The sequence below is a fragment of the Crinia signifera genome, chromosome 9 (genome assembly GCF_055691185.1).
Source record: "Crinia signifera chromosome 9, ASM5569118v1, whole genome shotgun sequence".
Lineage (NCBI taxonomy): Eukaryota > Metazoa > Chordata > Amphibia > Anura > Myobatrachidae > Crinia > Crinia signifera.
The window spans coordinates 162,407,622-162,426,973 of record NC_139225.1 but is presented as its reverse complement, the minus strand read 5'-3'; the positions used below and the strand labels follow the sequence as shown (position 1 = coordinate 162,426,973).

The window sequence follows — 19,352 nt, the reverse complement described above, 5'->3', positions numbered from 1 at the left end:
CAATCCGCCAACACCGCTTATTGTGGGGTACAGCCCGCGCCGTGACTGACATACCACCCCTTCTATGGCATGGCGAGGACACTTCCAGGAAGTGTCTAACATCCCCCCGCTGAGTCGGGACTCCCCAGCCGTCACCAGCCGGTCTGACAACCACCCAGCTCTTCGATCAGTCTCAGTCACGTGCGGCGTGATGTCATTACGTCACGCCGCTGTTGGGGCCGGGGCTCCCTCCTTTGCCTAGTCGCGGCGGCTGCCTTGTTAATGATGCTGCATTTGCATCATGTGACTTTGCAGTGAGTGCGCACAGTTACAATGCGCCACCACGGCCGCCAACTTGTAGGAGGGCAGGCTGAAGCCGGACACAGTGAGGGCCGGGGGTGAGTGACTGCTGGGGAGAGTTGCCCGGGCCCTACCCTTGGTCAGAGCCGGCAGGGCCAGACCCCCCCCCCTGCTAATCTTCCCGGACACTCCCAGTGTTTTCCTAGGTACATCTGCATTTTTTCCACTAAAGAGCCGGTTTCCACCCCCAGATGCCTGCTTCCGGACTATACCCTTGCCAACATGAGTATAGAAACAGAAGCGTCCTATTTTCAAACAACTCCGGCTCCCACTTGCAGCGCCTTATGCCGGTATATTTCTGTAGCTGTACACGGTGTAGTTCCTCCGAATGTGTATGGCTTATAGGAGCAGCGTCTTTTATTGCAGACACTTTTTATTATTGCTGTCAGATAATGTCACATTGGTGTGATTGCACTGGCACGGGCGCACCGTGGGCCCAGTGCATTCTGGGATATAAAGTTGGAATAACAGATGGCTACTGACATGTTGTTTGTTCCTGCTACAGACACAGAATAAATATGGTTTCTCTGCGCTGATATGTCGTATACATAGATGTGGACATATAGGGCTCATCCTGCGCTCTGTGATGTCCGACGTTACAGAGTCAGGAAGTGGAATCCTTTCAGGAGGATGTAAAGATGCATCTGTCAGAGACCGCCGCCAGCCTGCCAGCGAGAGATAACAGACAGGAAGCTGTGACTGCAGCCTTACCAGGGAGACAGCGCAGAGACACCCGTCTGTCACTGGGTTTGGGAGGATCTGTAGAAGCGATATTCAGCAAAAACAAGAAGCGTTTGCTGCTGGGAGCAGTGATTCCGGGACTGCAAATGGGACAATAGCAAAATATTCTTCATTTTTTTGTACTATATATTAATGGCAGAAGGACAATTTTTATGAGTGACTTTTTTTCTATGAAGCCATTTTGTGTGAAGGACATGGAAGCTCTTGGTCCATAGATTTGTAGAAAAATATTGGCGCTGTAATTGGCTGCTGTTATGTGGCAAAATCTCCACCTGCCATTTATAATTGTGCTCTGGAAAATGTGACAGTTGGTGAAGTCTCCCAGTGAAACTGTGACAGTTATTTGCAGCCACCCAACTAGCACTGATTTTTTTTAATTTTTTTTATTAAACTCCTAAAGGAGTGAAAAGGTGTAGAATGTTCCATACGGCAAACCTTTATTGCAACCGGGCACACCAGCAGGTATAATGAAATCTTTGAGTTAGTCCTGGTTAATTCTGAGAATAGGAGGGCTGATTATAATATTTCGGGTTGCGGATAAATTTGGATGACAAATGATTAATGTGTATAAATTAATATTATTCTATCTTCCTAAATTTGGTACTCTGTTGCGTTCGGGTCAGACAGTATCAGAAGCGGGCAGAAAAGTGATGGGCGTTACTGGGCCGTAAGTAGAGAGCGGCTGCATTCCCAGAAACACACACTGAACTCCACGGTCACAAAGTGATGCTCTACCTGCCACAGGGTTGATAGTGTAACTGATAGAGGCATGAGAGGACTCAACGATTGGTATTACAGTGTGCATTACCACCAAAAGTGGGAGTGTCAGTCCTTGCACCTCCAGCCACATGGGAGGTTTGTGGCGGCACGTCCATAGCCTTACTGACAGGTGACAATCAGAAGAACCTGCTTCTTTGTGGACCAGAATTAACCTTACACAATTCACATAACTTCAGAGCTCTTAGTTATTAAGTTAAAATACCCTTTATTAAATAGCACATTTCAATATACTGATTCAAGGATTCAAACCCATAACCTGTTGAATTCTAAAAATATAAAGCTACTTGCACTTTGCAATGCTGATTCATTTTTTTTTTACAATTGAGCAGATCTACGTAGTATACAGCCACACATCCAGTCCTGTGCAGCCACACACTACAAAGATCTACTCAGCTGCAATGCTGATCTTTTGTTCATGACTTACAAGGTGAGCATCAGCTAGTTAGAATTCTATTACTTTCTACACAGGGTCAGAAAGCTCATGAATAAAGTTTCTGACTGCAATGCCGCAGACAATGGGTTAAAATCCCAGGTATGTTAGCATCTTTAAATGTAGTAATCAGAGGCATAGGGAGGGCGGAGCCGGTAGAGCATGACAACAAAGGGCGCAGGAGCCATGCAGCCTTCTCCCCCGCTCCCTCCGCTGCCCGCTCCCTGCTCTGCCCGGCTAAGCTCAGCTGCCGCCCTGTCTGCCGCTATTAAGTCTCCCGCTGGACCGCTAGCCAGTAGGTGCTTGCCGTCCAGCAACCAATCAGAAGCAGCATTGATGGCTGCTGGACTGCAAGCACCTATTGGCTAGCCGTCCAGCAGGAGACTTAATAGAAAATAGCTGAGGACAGGTGCAGATTAAGCAAATTAAGTCCCCCTTGGCAACGAGCAAATTTAGTCCCCCTTGGCAATGAGCAATTTTAGTTCCCCTTGGCAACGAGCAAATTAAGTCCCCCTTGGCAATGATCAGTTTTAGTCTCCCTTGGCAACAAGCATGAAGCCCCTTGGCATCGAGCATGAAGCTCCTAGCAATGAGCATGTAGGTAAGTGGCACTTATGTGTCAGATGTGTAATGGGCATTGCGGTGTGTTATATAGTATGTAATGGGCATTACGGTGTGTTATATAGTATGTGATGGGCATTAAGGTGTGTTATGTAGTATGTAGTGGGCATTACGGTGTTTTATTTAGTATGTAATTGGCATCATGGTGGGTTATATAGTATGTAATGGGCAAATGCCCTTGCTCAGGGCACCGTGGCACCTAGCTACACCACTGGTAGTAATGGACAATGGGACTGAATAACAAAGAGCTCTCAAGTTAAGTCTAAGAATGTTGTACAGGTATTAGCGATGGATGAGGTGGGGGAAGGAGACAGTAAGGAGATGCCGGGATTCAAAGAGGAGGGAAACTACAGGTGAAAGTAATGAAAACAGATTATTAACACGTGCCACCAATAGTTACAGCCCTGGATAACATATGCAGAAAATCTGTCTAATTACCTACAGAATTGGCTAATGGGCAGTGATATGAAGAGCATGATACATATGGGATAAGTCACTGAAGCTAATAACACAACAGCCAATCATTACAGGGTGTGCAGTCTAGGGGCCCCCCTCTCCCTATACAATCATGGGCCCTGTATTACCTTCAAGATATGACACAGCCAATCAGGGATGGATTCCTGACATACACCTGACATACACCTAGGGAATGACCCTACCCTGCCTATTGGAGGAAAATGGAATTGGGGATGATTTTGTAAATATAATCATCCGGGCCATTGCAGCTATCTCAGCCATCAGGTGGACGCCTTTTCTGGCTTACAACAATATGTAAATGAAATTGTCAGCAATCTGGCCGGGTGTACTCTATTACAGTACATATGGTAATGTGCAACATGCAACTTGCCAGGAAACGGCGTGTGTTCATGACAGTGTAAGTAGTTCAGTTGTAATTAGAATTAGTGTTGTGGGCAGATCACCGCATTTTGGTTTTGCTTCTAAATCTTCATGTTTTGGTTATGGCAAAACTACCCCCAAGTGTGTTTTTGGTTTTGGATCGGCATTTCTTCAAAAAATGTATATAAGCATAATAACCAGTAACTTGGATCATACTTCCCTACTTTTCTGTATAGTGCGGTAGAAAGCACGTCCAAGCAGGAAGCTGGGCTGGCCCTGCATCATTATGGCCCCGCCCACGCTATACAGTGTCAAAAATCAAGCTTTGGGGTCCCCCTTGGACTGCCCACTGGTACCCTGTTGAGGGCAGAAAAGGGAGGAGGGGGGTTGGTGTTTTTCGTGGGTCCTCCGGGGAAAGATGGCACTTGTCCACCTTTCGGGGGGGGGGGGGGGGTACTGGATTTTCGGGAGCTTCCCAGCCATTCCAGAAGTGTAGGAAAGTCTGACTTGGTTGCTAGTATGTAGCATTATGGAAGCATATTGTGTGTTGTCAGGCCCGGTGCTAGGATTGTGCGATGTGGCCGCCGTGCTGTGCTGGGGGGGAGTGCAATGCTCGCTCACCGGACACCTGTGAGCTCCTTCCTTGCTCCGGCTCTCCGGCTCCTCTGCTGCTGCTGTTGCGGTAGCTTTCCAGCTCACTATCGCCCTCCAGTGGCTAGATGCCTAAACCTGCCCAGTGGTGGCGCCGGCCCTGAGTGTTGTTCTTTATTTAAACCGCTTCAGTGCTTGCAAACATCAGACACAAATCTGGAACCACAATTGAACCCTACAGCAACTTGGATGCAGTAGCTGTACTGTATACACGGCACTTGGCAATGACTGTGATGAATCGCGTTGTTGCGGCAGTGTGTGATGGCTCCGGGCTGACACACATGTATCATCTACATTACATGACGTTAGGCAGCCGTCATGCGCTTTGCTACAGATGAACTGACTGGTGTCTCGGCTTTGGATGGGGATGGCAGCGATGAGAAGAACGTGACAATGACATTATTCAGCGATGTGCATTATAACAGAAGCAGAGTGACAATGTTTGGTCTCCGTAGTTTATTATGTGCACAAAGCTTTTGTTCTGGTGATAAACGCGCTCTCAGATACTGACATAATTGTCCTTGCAAAGAAGGTCCTGTATCGTCTGCGGAGCTTTTAGTTATTCATTAATGTCACTTACTGTCATTTACTGTTCTAGCCTGTCCGTCTCAGGATCATCCTTACATGCGCTGTGCCCAGTACAGAGGGCATCTGGGAAAGTGACAGAATTGTGATTACAATGTGACAATGACATGCAGCAATGGCATGTCATTGTTGTGTAGACATCTAGTCCAGAGGCAGAACTACCATTGGTGCAGCAGGTGCAATGCACTGGGGCCCCTGAGGACCAAGGGGCCCAATGCTGCCCCTGTCACCCTCTTCCTGTCTTCCATTGTTTTTCCCTGTCACCCTGCCTCTCCCTGTTACCTGCTGCCTTCTCTGGCCACCATCTGCTGCTCCCTGTCATCCTCTGCCTCTCCCTACCACCATCTGCTTCTGTCTGTCTCCCTGTGCCTCTCCCTGTCACTGTCTGCCTCTCCCTGCCACCATCTACCTCTCCCTGTCTCCCTCTCCCTGCCACCATCTGCCTCTCCGTCTGCCTCTCCCTGTCACCCTCTGCCTCTCTCTGTCATCTGCTGCCTTCTCCTGCCACCATCTGCTGCTCCCTGTCATCCTCTGCCTCTCCCTACCACCATCTGCTTTTTTCTGTCTCCCTCTGCCTCTCCCTGTCACCCCATGCCTCTCCCTGCCACCATCTGCCTCTCCCTGTCACCGTCTGCCTCTCTCTGTCTCCCTCTGCCTCTCCCTGCCAGTATCTGCCTCTCTCTGTCTCCCTCTGCCTTTCCCTGTCTCCCTCTCCTTGTCACCTCTCCCTGTCACCTGCTGCCTTCTCCTGCCACCATCTGCTGCTCCCTGTCGTCCTCTGCCTCTCCCTACCACCATCTGCTTCTTTCTGTCTCCCTCTGTCACCCTCTGCCTCTCCCGGTCACCCCGTGCCTCTCCCTGCCACCATCTGCCTCTCCCTGCCACCATCTGCCTCTCCCTGTCACTGTCTGCCTCTCCCTGCCACCATCTGCCTCTCCGTCTGCCTCTCCCTGTCACCCTCTGCCTCTCCCTGTCACCTGCTGCCTTCTCCTGCCACCATCTGCTGCTCCCTGTCATCCTCTGCCTCTCCCTACCACCATCTGCTTTTTTTCTGTCTCCCTCTGTCACCCTCTGCCTCTCCCTGTCACCCCGTGCCTCTCCCTGCCACCATCTGCCTCTCCCTGTCACCGTCTGCCTATCCCTTTCTCCCTCTACCTCTCCCTGCCACCATCTGCCTCTCCCTGTCTCCCTCTGCCTTTCCCTGTCTCCCTCTCCCTGTCACCCTCTGCCTCTCCCTGTCACCGTCTGCCTATCCCTGTCTCCCTCTACCTCTCCCTGCCACCATCTGCCTCTCCCTGTCTCCCTCTGCCTTTCCCTGTCTCCCTCTCCCTGTCACCCTCTGCCTCTCCCTGTCTCCCTCTGCCTTTCCCTGTCTCCCTCTACCTGTCACCCCTTGCCTCTCCCTGTCTCCCCCTGCCTTTCCCTGTCTCCTTCTGCCTGCCTCTCCCTGTCACCCTCTGCCTCTCCCTGTCTCCCTCTGCCTCTCCCTGCTAACCACTATTTTGTTGCATATTGGGTTGGGATGGAGGATAGGGGCCCAAATGATATAGGGTGAGATGCACTAAAGTAAAAATGCCGTAAACCCCCCATTATCTGGGTTTTTACTGTGCTTTCATATCACTAAAGCCTGCACACCAGGGTACCGCTATGGGGTGTGTGTTTGTGTGTATGAGCTTCTCTCCGCAGCGTTGTGGGAGGAGTCTGTCATGGATCCCTACCAGCATGCTCCGCGGTGGGCGCCTTCACGCTGCACATGGGAGAGGGACTCCCGAGTCTCAGACCCAGAAGTCCAGGGACGGCAACGCATCGCAGAGGACAGCTGTTACCGCAAGAGCCGTCCTCTGCGTTACTAATCGCATGTTAGCGCATACGAGATTATTATGGATGCTGTAGCTGGCGAAGTGGGGCCACAGATATTAGGGAATTCCGCCCATAGTTTGCACCTGGGCCCGCCAATGACAAGTTTCACCAGCACTAGTCAATGTCGACCTTGTGCAAATCAACCTTTTGTCAATGTCCTACTGCATGTTGACCTTTTTGTGTCAACATTTTGACTGTCGACCTAGACATGCTATGGGCAACATCACCAACTTTTCATTTATAGAACTTTTCGTAAATTTACCCCACAGGAGGACATTTACTAAGATGGGAGTTCTATGTCACATGTGATGTTGCTATGGGCAACCAATCAAATTGTCACATAAGGGGACTGTGGGCACAGTGACGCCGTTTCATGGAACAGCTGAAACTCTTTGTATTTTGTTCTCTGACATTTTCTTTTCCTCCCAGGAACATTTTATTGAAGTTATTCGCAACCAAGAGTTCCTTCTCCTGCCTGCCAGTGAAATTGCGAAGCTGCTGTCCAGCGATGACATTAACGTCCCCGACGAGGAAACCATTTTCCAGGCGTTAATGCAATGGGTGAAACACGATGTGCAATCGCGGCAAAGGGATCTAGGCATGCTTCTGTCGTACATACGGTTACCGCTACTCCCGCCACAGGTAAGGTGTCATTTATTGCCACATTCTGTAGCAGGCGAGAATTTCAGGGTTATCAGGAGTAATGGCGCAGGAGGAAATCCTTTCTCTGGGAAATGGGCAGGAAAGGTGAGATCCTTCCTGTCCAGCTTTTAGAATCAATATTATCGGGTTCCCCTCCCGATCCCCGGGAAAGAAGGGCAACCCTCCCGCAAAGCCGCCCAGCTCCCGCGAACCCCGCCCACGTGAATCACGCCGTTTTAGCCCAGCCTACCGCCGTGCAATGCCTTTAAAATGGCATTGCAAGGCGGTGGGCATGGCTAGAAAGACATGAGCGCTCTGGCCACGCCCACAAACAAGTAGCCACATGTGTGGCTCCGCCCCCACCCCACTAGCCACCAGAATAAGGTCCGTTGTGTATCTGACATAAGCTGTGCTTCAGTTACTTGCAGATCTGGAGAACAGCCCATTGTTTGCCAATGACCTGGACTGTCAGAAGTTCCTGATGGAGGCCATGAAGTATCATCTGTTACCCGAGAGGAGGTCCATGATGCAGAGTCCCAGGACCAAACCCCGAAAATCCACCGTCGGGGCTCTGTATGCTGTGGGTGGAATGGACTCTACAAAAGGTACTTTATAATCTACGGGATGACCAATGTGTATGTGGACATTTGCTGGTTTATCCAAGAGGAATAATAACTAGATGTGGGGTCAGGCTAAGGCACGGCAAATCAAAAACAAAAAATAAAGTGTTGGTTATGGCAATTCCGTTAGAGTTGGCCAGTATCCTTCCTCCCCCTGGCCTCTTCCTCCAGTGGTGGCACTGAATGTTGGGTGTGGCGTTATCATATCCGATGTTATCAGTGAGGAGCACCGAGAGAGATGAGGTTATGTAGTTAGGGCAGTGGCGGATTAGCCACGGGGCGATAGGGGTTGTCACCCCGGGGCCCCCACACATCTAGGGGCCCCCACACCCGCCACCCCACTGCTGCGGTGACAGGTCACGGGTGACAGACAGCGGGGTGTGGCAGCGCAGGGTGGGTAGCGCTGGCGGGCAGGGGGTCCCTGTGGCATATGTGAAGTCAGCAGCAGGGTCCCTGCAGCAGATGGGAGCTAACTAGTTCCCATCTGCTGCAGGGACCCACCGCCGCTGACTTCACATACGCCGCAGGTACCTCCTGCCCACCAGCGCTACCCGACCCTGGCTGTGATGACTGCTTTTGATACAGTGCAGAACCCCTCCTCACCCCAGCTGCCAGATCTCGCTGCCTGACTGCCTGTCAACCACCCTCACGCTGCCCAGGTATGGGGTAAGGGGGGGATGATGCGTCCGGCAGAGGGAGGGGGGGAGATGATGCCTCTGTCCGGCGGAGGGGGGGGGGGGCACAGACCTTTTTGTCCAGGGCCCCCACACACCTTAATCCGGCCCTGAGGTAGGGGCCCCACTGCACTGCTTTGATGGGGGCCCATAATGCTATTTAAATGGCCATACTTCAGTCTTAAACCCTCTTTTCCTTTATGCAATAAAAAAATAAAATAGAGATTTTTTTTTTAAATAAAGCATTGATATCCTACAGCTACAATATTGGCGGGAGAAGGATTGCGGCAGTACAGCGTATGCAGTCATGTGATCTTGGTAAATAGGACACATGAGATAGATCTCACCAGAGGACGTCTGCAGATCTTATCACTGTTCTTGCAGACAGGACTCCACCCTCTCCTGAAACCACACCCTTTCCTAGGTGTGGGCGGTGGCAGGAAGTGGGGTTTGCCCATGGGAACACCCAGTGTTTCATGGGTGTCAACATGAAAATGCTGGGTGTTCACTTGGGTATGCGGGCGGAGCGATGACTGGCGGTGACGTCAACCGCCCATCGCATCTTCGTCCAGGTGCACGCAAATTTAAGTCAGTTTTTCACTGACTTCTATTTGAGATGAAATGATTTCTCCTGAATTTCTCGCCCCATTATTGCTCGAGCTGTATAAATCTTGCTTTGAGACTGGAGATTGCCCGCAAACAATGATGGAGGCGAGAATAATTCTACTACCAAAGCAGGGGAAGGATCAGGAGGACTTAGAGGCATATAGACCTATTTCTCTACTGCCCTCAGAAGCTAAAATTCTGGCAAAACTGTTGGCAAGGAGGCTGGGCGGAAATATTGATAGGATTATTCACCCGGATCAAACCGGCTTCATGCCCGAGAAATCTACATCCATCAACATCAGAAAAGTATTTAGTCACCTACAAGTCATTAATAATAATACAGATGATACAGCAATAATGTCATTAGATGCCATTAAGGCATTTGATGCAGTTGAATGGCCATACCTGTGGGAGGTGATGAGGGCGTTTGGATTCGGGCCTAACTTTGTGAGATGGGTTCAGCTTCTCTATTCTGATCCAAGGGCCAGGGTGTCGGTGAATGGGTGGACGTCCTCTGCCTTCTCCCTCTCAAGGGGGACGAGGCAGGGATGTCCACTGTCACCGAGCCTGTTCGCATTGGCGGTGGAGCCTTTGGCCTGCGTCATGAGAAGGCATCCTGATGTAAAGGGCTTTGGGGCAGGACCGGTGACCGATACAGTGGCCTTATATGCCGATGATGTATTAATATTTTTGCAGAATTATAGGGACGCAGCTTCTAGGGTCCTACAGTTAATTACAACGCATGGAGGACACTCGGGCTTTGAAATTAATGTTCATAAATCTTGTATATTGGCAATAAAAAAAACAGCTTATAATCGGGGCACAGGGAATATTGCCAATTAAATGGACAGAGGCCTTTAAATACCTCGGGATATGGATCACTAGAGACCCTTTTGAATTCATTAAACTAAACATACAGCCACTGTGGGAGTATGTGGGTAGAAAGTTTAAAACTTGGAGTAAGCTCCCAATCTCAATGTCTGGGTGGGTAAATTTAATAAAAATGATCATTTTGCCGAAAGTCCTGTACATTTTGCAGCAGTCTCCGGTGTATTTGCCAACGGCCATCTTTAAAAGGCTGAATAGCTTAATATCATCCTTTTTATGGAATAACAAAAGAGTTAAAATTAAACTAGATACCCTAATGAGGAAAAAGGGGCAAGGCGGATTAGCACTCCCCAATTTCAGATTGTATTATCTGGCTGGCCAGTTGGCACATATACGGGAGTGGGTGATAGAGGACATAGGGACTAACCTAGTTAAAATATTGATTGCTCAAGGCAAGGGAAACAACAGTCCAGTACAACTTTTGTTAAAGGGGGTTGTATCAAAATTTGATGCACCATTAGTAGTGCAGGCGATTAAAGTCTGGCGAGAAGTTGGTAAAATAACCAAATACAATGATATAGAAATAGATCATCCTCTATCAGATTATAGACGATTTAAAGAACTTAGCGAACTACGACCTGATGCAATATGGGGTACATATGGGATCAGTGCAATGAGTCAATTGTTTAATACTGAGGGGCTGAAATCATTTGCACAGCTGGCGGAGGAATTTTCACTCCCACGGTCATTTTTTTTTAGATTTTTACAAATAAGAAGTGCATTAGAGACCCAGTTTAGGAACGATACACCTATATTTTCAGTTTCCCCTATAAAAAAAACCTTACTGGTAGGGGGTAAAAAGAAAGTAGTATCAAGGCTGTACAATCAGTTACTGGAAGCCATTTATGATGATAAAATGGGGGAACTCAGAGCAAAATGGGTAGAAGATGTCGGCAATATAAATAGAAATAGAATGGAATATGGCCCTGAAGATGGTCTCAGTAGCTACTAACTCAATAAAAACCCAGCAAGTACTATTGTATATATTGTAAATAGGAGCTATTTGACTACAAATAGATTGGCTAAGATTAAGGGCAGCACTTCATCTCTGTGTCCTAAATGTAACAATGGTATAGGCACGCTATGGCACTTATTATGGGATTGTCCAGTCCTGAGTCTAAAGTAATCAAAACAATTAGCAACACAGGGATACCTGAATCAGCGTTAGGGCCTAAAAGCTGTATACTTGGAATATGTATGGATGGGAATATGAATAGATATGATAAAGCTTATATAATTAATCTATGTGCCCTGGCAAAATTACTCATAGCAAGAGTATGGATGGCAAAAGATGGACCAGAACATGTAGCTTGGATTAACTTAGTCAACCTCACAATGGGACAAGAAAAATATGTATATATAGGTAGAAATAGCACGAACACATACACAAAAATTTGGCACAGATGGATTAGTTCTGGGCATACGTTAGCTAGCCCGGTCTTAGGTTAGCACTGATTAAAAAAAATAAAAAATAAACACAGAATCGTAAGGATAATCATAAGGGATGTAAGAGACACAAATACCGTAAAATAAGCACGTTGTTAACAGATATTATCATAAACACGTTATTAACATGGTTATTTAAAAAAAAAAAAAAAAACACAGTAATTACACAACACATTGACACATAGTCTAGGGATAATGCTGTCGTAAAGGTTGATGGACAGCATGTTGACGTTAATCACACGCTACAAATAAAGATAGTTCTAGGATCTAGGGAAGCTGAGTCCGCACTATAATATTAAATTATAGCGAGTAATAGACTATAAGAATTGATAATTATTAAACGACGTAGTAAATCTATAGTTTTCCCGTTACCAAATCCACATGGTATAGATCGATCAGCAGGTGCCGGGATGTCCTAAAAGAGGGTTTTGTCCAAACTGTATGTATTGTACTGTAACTGTAATGTATGTCATGTAAAGGTAAATCATATTTGTTTACTAATGCAATGTATATGTATCTATGTTATTGTTGCAAAAAGAAAATAAATTCAAATTTTAGAAATGATTTCTCCTGCGGTGGAGACATGCGAGGGGGTGTGTCTGAGGGGATGTGTCTGAGGGGGTGTGTCTGAGGGGGTGTATCTGAGGGTGTGTGTCTTCATTACACAGCCCCTCGCATGTTACTGAGGGGAATCGGCTGTAGTGGCGTGGAGGTGGGCGTTCCGACAGGCGGCGTCTCAGGCGCTCGGTAAGCTGCTGTGTTCGCTGCCAGCCTGAATGGGGCCCACTTATTCTGTGGACTGCAGAGGGTTTTTGTGTGTTCAGTTCTCTGCTACCAGTCTGGGTTATAGAGACAGAGAAGGAGCACGGAGGATTTTTGTTTTTCTATTATATTGTTAAGGACAAAGTCTATAATAGTCCATAAAAGACAAGGGAAGAACTGAAGGAAATGTGCTTACTGAGCTCCGAGCATTGATTTCCAGCCTGAATCATTTCCCCCCACTGGTGTCACCTTCATTCAAAGTGACAGACAGACAAAAACAATCAATAAAATGTCACTTAGGAGCTTTCTGCTGCAGCCGGCACCTGACCCTTTGTTGCGATGAATTATAAATATATAAATGTCACCTCAGTCAACCGAAAATAGAATCCTTTCACGGAGCAGCGCAGACAGAGCCTTTGATGTCAGACAACACTTTGCACTTCCCAAATATCGCAAGAAGACGAAGTGTTAAACAAAGAACAAAAAAAAAATCTGAGAAACAGAGACCCCATATCCCAGAGACCCCAGATCCTAAATCCCAAAGACCCCAGATCCTAAATCCCAGAGACCCCAGATCCTAAATCCCAGAGACCCCAGATCCTAAATCCCAGAGACCCCAGATCCTAAATCCCAGAGACCCCAGATCCTAAATCCCAGAGACCCCAGATCCTTAATCCCAGAGACCCCAGATCCTAAATCCCAGAGACCGCAGATCCTAAATCCCAGAGACCCCAGATCCTAAATCCCAGAGACCCCAGATCCTAAATCCCAGAGACCCCAGATCCTAAATCCCAGAGACCCCAGATCCTAAATCACAGAGACCCCAGATCCCAGCAGTAAGGAAAGCAAAAATATAGAAAACATAAATGTTAATTGTCCTTTTAGATAACACTTTTATAGATCTTGTTCTTCCAAAGAATAACAAGTGTGAGGGGCGATCCTAATTAGCCTCGGATCTCATAACGAGCGATCGCTCCGCGCATAATGAACAGGTTGGGTATTAATAATGGAACTCAGGAGCATTTTCATCTCAAGAAAAATGTAAGAGAAAGAACGTTTCAGATTCCACCTTTGTCGGATGGTTTCTTTATGACATACTGTAGGCTAGATGACAAAACGCGGCGCACATGGAGAAAGATGCGCAGAGCACACTGCCCCTAGCCGAGCGCCTGGACAATTATCAGTGCTCACTTGCCCCAGTCCTATCCCTGGTGCGTATGAAATCAGACGGCCCTCAGCATATCCCCCATTTCCATCTACCTGCCTAGCCCATGCGTGATTGCCCCACTACCGTCCAATCACAGCCTTTTAGACTCAAGTTATGTAGTGACCGAGCTGCGCCTGACTCTGCATTGCGATGCGTAACTACGCAGGATGTGTCCGCAAAACTGATCATCCCGATAGTTTTCTGGCAGGACCGGCAATTATATTGTGATTATTAGTCAGCCAGAACTGACTCTGGGAGTCAGGATGCCATGGTCAGACAGAGAAACCTGAGCTGCCATAGGCCTGGCTCAAATTCCCACTAGGGATGGCCATCGACCATCGATGATTCAAAATCATTGATGGTTCATGGCCGATGTCAAATACTTTTGCCATCGATGGGGGAGAACCAGATGGTTTCCCTCCATCGATGGAATAGCAAAACAAGGTTTTGCGTTTTTTTTCAAAGTGTCGGGACACGGAGCATAGCCCCGCCCCCGACACCCGCGAAGCCCTGCCCTGTGTTTTGATTGGCCCACAGGCCAATCAAGCAAACATAATGGATGACCATCGATATGTATAAATATCGATGATCAGCCATTGCATAGTTTACCACTGTCGATGGCCATTTGCAGAATTGCCATCGATGGCAACCATCGATGGCAAAGGCAACGATGGCCATTCCTAATTCCCACACTGACAGTCTGATGCAGTCCTGAGCCTGTCATTGCAGAACCCATTTGCGCATGTGCAGAACATGTCCGGCCCATGCGCAAAGATAATCGATACTTTGTTACTGATGCAGCAACTCCGACCGCATCTGATTCCCCCTTACATTAGTAGCGTTGTGCAGGGAGGTATCTGGGCTGGGAGTATCCCCACGCTGCCAGCTCCATGACTAATCATCTAATCACGTCTTCCGCCTCCGCTGTATTATACAGTAACATTTATTTGGTAAACGTGAAACATGAAGTTTGACTGATTGACGTTCCGCTCTGATTGGTTATTCGTGCGTTGCAGGTGCCACGACTATTGAGCGGTACGACTTGCGGACTAACAGCTGGATACAGATTAGCACCATGAATACCAGGCGCCTGCAGTTCGGTGTAGCTGTGATCGACAATAAGCTGTACGTGGTCGGGGGACGAGATGGGCTGAAGACCTCGAACACCGTGGAGTGTTTTAACCCGATCACTAAAGTGTGGTCTGTGATGCCCCCAATGTCCACCCACAGACATGGATTGGGTAAGGACGAAATTATATTTTGCTACCGGCCGCTAAGAACTCCTATAGCGCATGCGTTGCACAGTGATTATAAACCTGGGTGTTCCTGGGAGGTACACATTCCTGGCACACAGAGATGGGTGTGTCAGTGCGCGTCACTGATTGTGGTTGTGTAGACAGACACTTCATCAGTCATGTAGGAAGCTGTACTCAGACAGTTTGATGGCCATAGGGCTGGTACAGGTTTCGATGGTGTGCCTGACGATGGCGTCACGTATGTTGAAAGCGGGCATCTCATTTATAGAGATGGGCATCATAGCCGCATGCGTCATGGGTGGCAGGGCTAAATTGGGAACAAAAAGTGGCCCTGAAAGAATTCCTAGAAGTGGCCTCACGTGGGTGGCGCAAAGTCAAATGTCGGTGGAATCAACATTAAAATAGGCAGGGTTAATATATCACTACATTTGTGTGGAAGCCGGTGGTTTCAACATGCTTCAGTCAGCTAGACTTTACACGTGTATGCCCAAGTTCTTGATAAAAGTCTAGCTGACTGAAAACGTTGAACGGAGAACCCTGAAGTGGTCTGGCTGTCTTTTTGGTTGAAGTCCTGTTTGAGTGCCGCTGCATTCTCTCTCTCTCTCTCTCTCTCTCTCTCTCTCTCTTCCTATTTTTATCTTGCACTTTCTAGTACATCCTGCAATTTTATTTTGGTTGGTTCTCACTTTCAGATGCTCTTTTCCTTCTATTTTACCAAATGAATATTTGCAAAAAAAATAATAGAAAAATAGCTGAGTGGTTTGTATCCATCTGGGACTCTCACTGGATACAAAACTTCCCCAGTCAGCGGATTCCAGGCTGTTTTGCTCAAGTGCCAATTTACTGCTACAGGAAATCTGCAGCTCCGCAACCTTCGGATGCAGCGCACCAACCTTATCTGTCAGCACGTGACAGCCTCTTCCTCTGCAAGCCGCTAATTAGGAGAGTGTATAAATAATACATAGACTGAGGAGCTTCAGAGAACTTAAATACATTTCATTGTCATACAGAAATCAGAGCACGTGGAGAACACTCCACTCATAAATTAATAATGCTTGTTCCAAACGAAGATGATTAAATATGCATTGTTCTGTGAGTCTACAGAGAAATAATAGCTTTAATTTACTGTTCTCCAATTAGCGTTGATGAGATCAATGGTAACTTTGATTTATGAATATAGTACAAATGTCGGAACGCTTTGTTTCTCGTAATGAGTAAATTCAATTTGTTTGTCGATGTGTGTGAAGGCGTGGCTGTCCTGGAGGGGCCAATGTATGCCGTGGGAGGCCATGATGGGTGGAGCTATCTGGACACGGTGGAGCGGTGGGATCCTCAGGCTCGCCAATGGAATTACGTAGCCAGTATGTCAACACCACGGAGCACCGTCGGCGTAGCAGCTTTAAATAACAAGTGAGTGTATACATTTCCTTTAACGAGGAGGGTTCTGTACATTTTATTAAATATTCTGTCATTTTATTGTATACAAAAATGAACGTAAATGTAAATGTTGCGGAAAAATTCTGCTGGAATTTTTTGACAGATGTCAGTGGTGTCATGAACAAATTTGGGGTGGTGATGGTGGGGGTCGGGGTGGGGGTGTTTCCAGTTGCCTGGAACCTCTCCCCTCCCAGATCATGACCACAATAGCAATTGTTTATAATACAATTTTAGCAGAGCGGAGGCCACGACTTACTGTGTAAGGGGTGGATTTTAGCTGCTTCTTATCCCTGGTGGCAGCAGCTTCTCCTGTACATGTGTGTGGATCTAAGTGATCAATCATCACACCAGACAAGAGAGCAACTGCGACCACAAAGAGACAGGTGTCTTACCATTCGGTTGGAGAATGTGCGCTGAGAGCTTATTTCTGTCTCCTACTATTTTTTTTTATGTATGTAGTATTACGTACACTGCACAATGGGGCACAATGGGGTAATATTTCAGGTACTTGTGTATTTTGGCGGCGCCCCCGATGTCCGTCGTACGACGAACAGATCGCATCGCATCGCATGCCATGCACCCGATGGCATGCGATGCGATGCGACGCGATTTTGACCTCCTATACGACCAAAAATCGTATAAGCCACCGAGCCCGAAGCGTGGCGAGCGCAGCGAGCCCCGCGAGGGGACGCGGATACCTTCACAGTTATACGCGTCCCCTCGCGGGCTTCACAGGTGTCCGTGGCGACGCGGACACCTGTGAAGCCCGCGAGGGGACGCGTTTACCTGTGAAGGTATCCGCGTCCCCTCGCGGGGCTCGCTGCGCTCGCCACGCTTCGGGCTCGGTGGCTCGCTGCGCTCGCCACACTATTCTATTCTCAACTCCACGCCGACGTGGATAGTGGGGATATGAAAAGGTCGTAGGACGCGTACCGCCGCCCCTCGCGGGCTCGCTGCGCTCGCCACGCTTCGGGTTCACGTTTATAGTGGGGGGTGGCGTGGGGGTGCATTTAACATTGTAAGCACCCATTTGGGTGCTTAACATTGTATAAGCACCCATTAGGGTGCTTATACAATGTTTAATCGCATCGCATCGCATCGTATGGAATCGTATGCCATGTACAATGGCATACAATTTCAAAATTGTATGCCATCGTGCACTATCGTACGATATCGCGTCGCATCGCATACCATCGTATGTGTTATGGTATGCGATGCGATGGGCGCCGCCAAAATACACAAGTACCATATTTCATTATATGGGATGACAAAAGAGTGGATATTCTATTGTAAGATTATTACTATGTGACAATACCCACCTATGGTTGGGTATCAGCAGGGGCACTGTACCACCAGCCATTGGTACCATATGGGGCCCAATGCCACAAGCCGTAGGTAACAGGAGGAGCCCAATGCCACCAGCCATAGGTACCAGGAGGAGCCCAATGCCACCAGCCATAGGTAACAGGAGGAGCCCAATGCCACCAGTCATAGGTAACAGGAGGAGCCCAATGCCACTAGTCATAGGTAACAGGAGGGGCCAAATGCTACCAGTCATGGGTACTAAGAGGAGCCCTATGCCACCAGCCAGGGGTACCTGAAGTTGCCCAATGTCATTCAGGATTACTGGATGCCTTTCCCGGCATGGCGAGCATTTGGTTTTCGGACCCCTTTGAGGACAGGACTGTCTGCTGTATGGCACAGGCATGTTACTGAGTTGAAGGGGTAAAAACAGATTATTTTCCAGTTTTCAAATGACAAATATACAGTAGTACATGTTGTGGTTTGGGGCTGGAACCGGCACAAAGCATCATGTAGTGTTACTGTACCTTGTACTGTGGAGGACACAAGAGCAGTATCATGCAAGTGAGAAAGGAGCGTCTGCAATTCTTCTCTGTATAGGTATATACTGTATACTGTGTGTATTAAGAGTTAATGCTCTTCTTCATACTTGTCATACACACGTGTCTGACACTTCTTCGGATAGGGAAGTAAAGCAGAAAAAGCAAGTAACTGAGCATCTCGATAATACCTTGATGCACTGCAGGTGGGGCAGATGTAACACATGCAGAGAGAATTAAGGGGCCTACAAACGGGATTTGCTTATCGCTGAGAATGCTCAGCACGCGAACCACGAACCGTGAATCCTGCCCGTCTCTGCTTCAGGGAGACGGGCAGGGTTAGGAGGGGAGTGGGGATGTGGGGGGCGGTGTGGGGGTACCGGCGATGAGGCAGCGGGGACCCTGGGGGAGCTCTGATTAAAGGCGATGCGCGTGCGTCTCATGTGCGTGCATCCCCTACCAGCGGTTGGTGGGGGCTGGAGGCTGACCCCTGAAAAGATTAGAAGCGCTCCATCTGTATAAATATATATATATATATAATACAACGATTCCGGCTGCACACTTGGGTTTTCAATCAAAGAAATTGACCTCCACACGAGGGGTAACGGCTTTAAGCAACGTTTCAATGTTTTAATACATTTTTTTTTTTTATTTTTTTTTTTCAAGCTTGAAAAAAAAAAAAAAAAAAAAAAAAAATGTATTAAAACATTGAAACGTTGCTTAAAGCCGTTACCCCTCGTGTGGAGGTCAATTTCTTTGATTGAAAACCCAAGTGTGCAGCCGGAATCGTTGTATTATGTGTCCAGCTAAGGCCAGGAGGGCATGCACCGGGTGACATTATTATCGTCTGCAGAGAGTGCCGGTTAACAGGACTGTTATATATATATATACATATATATCATACCTCCCAACTGTCACGATTACAGCGGGACAGTCCCGATTTTCGGGTCCTGTCCCGCTGTCCCACCCGCGGCAGAAAAGGAGGGCTCACTTGTGTCCACACAATTCTGGTATACTCCCCCCTTTTTCCAGCGCCCAGTCTTTCTCACGGGCCCGTATTTAAGGCCTACCAACATCGGATTTTTTTCTGATATTCTGTCTGAGATTTTCAAAGAAATTTTAAAGATTG

At 47.8% G+C, this 19,352-nt stretch overlaps 1 protein-coding gene across 1 annotated transcript in view; it reads left to right on the top strand.

Moving 5' to 3' along the window:
- KLHL4 (kelch like family member 4) overlaps positions 1 to 19,352 on the top strand; it is a 125,803-nt gene that overhangs the window by 95,507 nt on the left and 10,944 nt on the right. Inside the window, exons 5-8 of the mRNA XM_083160350.1 lie at positions 7,274 to 7,486; positions 7,905 to 8,091; positions 14,706 to 14,930; positions 16,193 to 16,355. Of these exons, the coding sequence (XP_083016476.1) occupies positions 7,274 to 7,486; positions 7,905 to 8,091; positions 14,706 to 14,930; positions 16,193 to 16,355 (788 nt within the window). The remainder of the gene's footprint in view (positions 1 to 7,273; positions 7,487 to 7,904; positions 8,092 to 14,705; positions 14,931 to 16,192; positions 16,356 to 19,352) is intronic.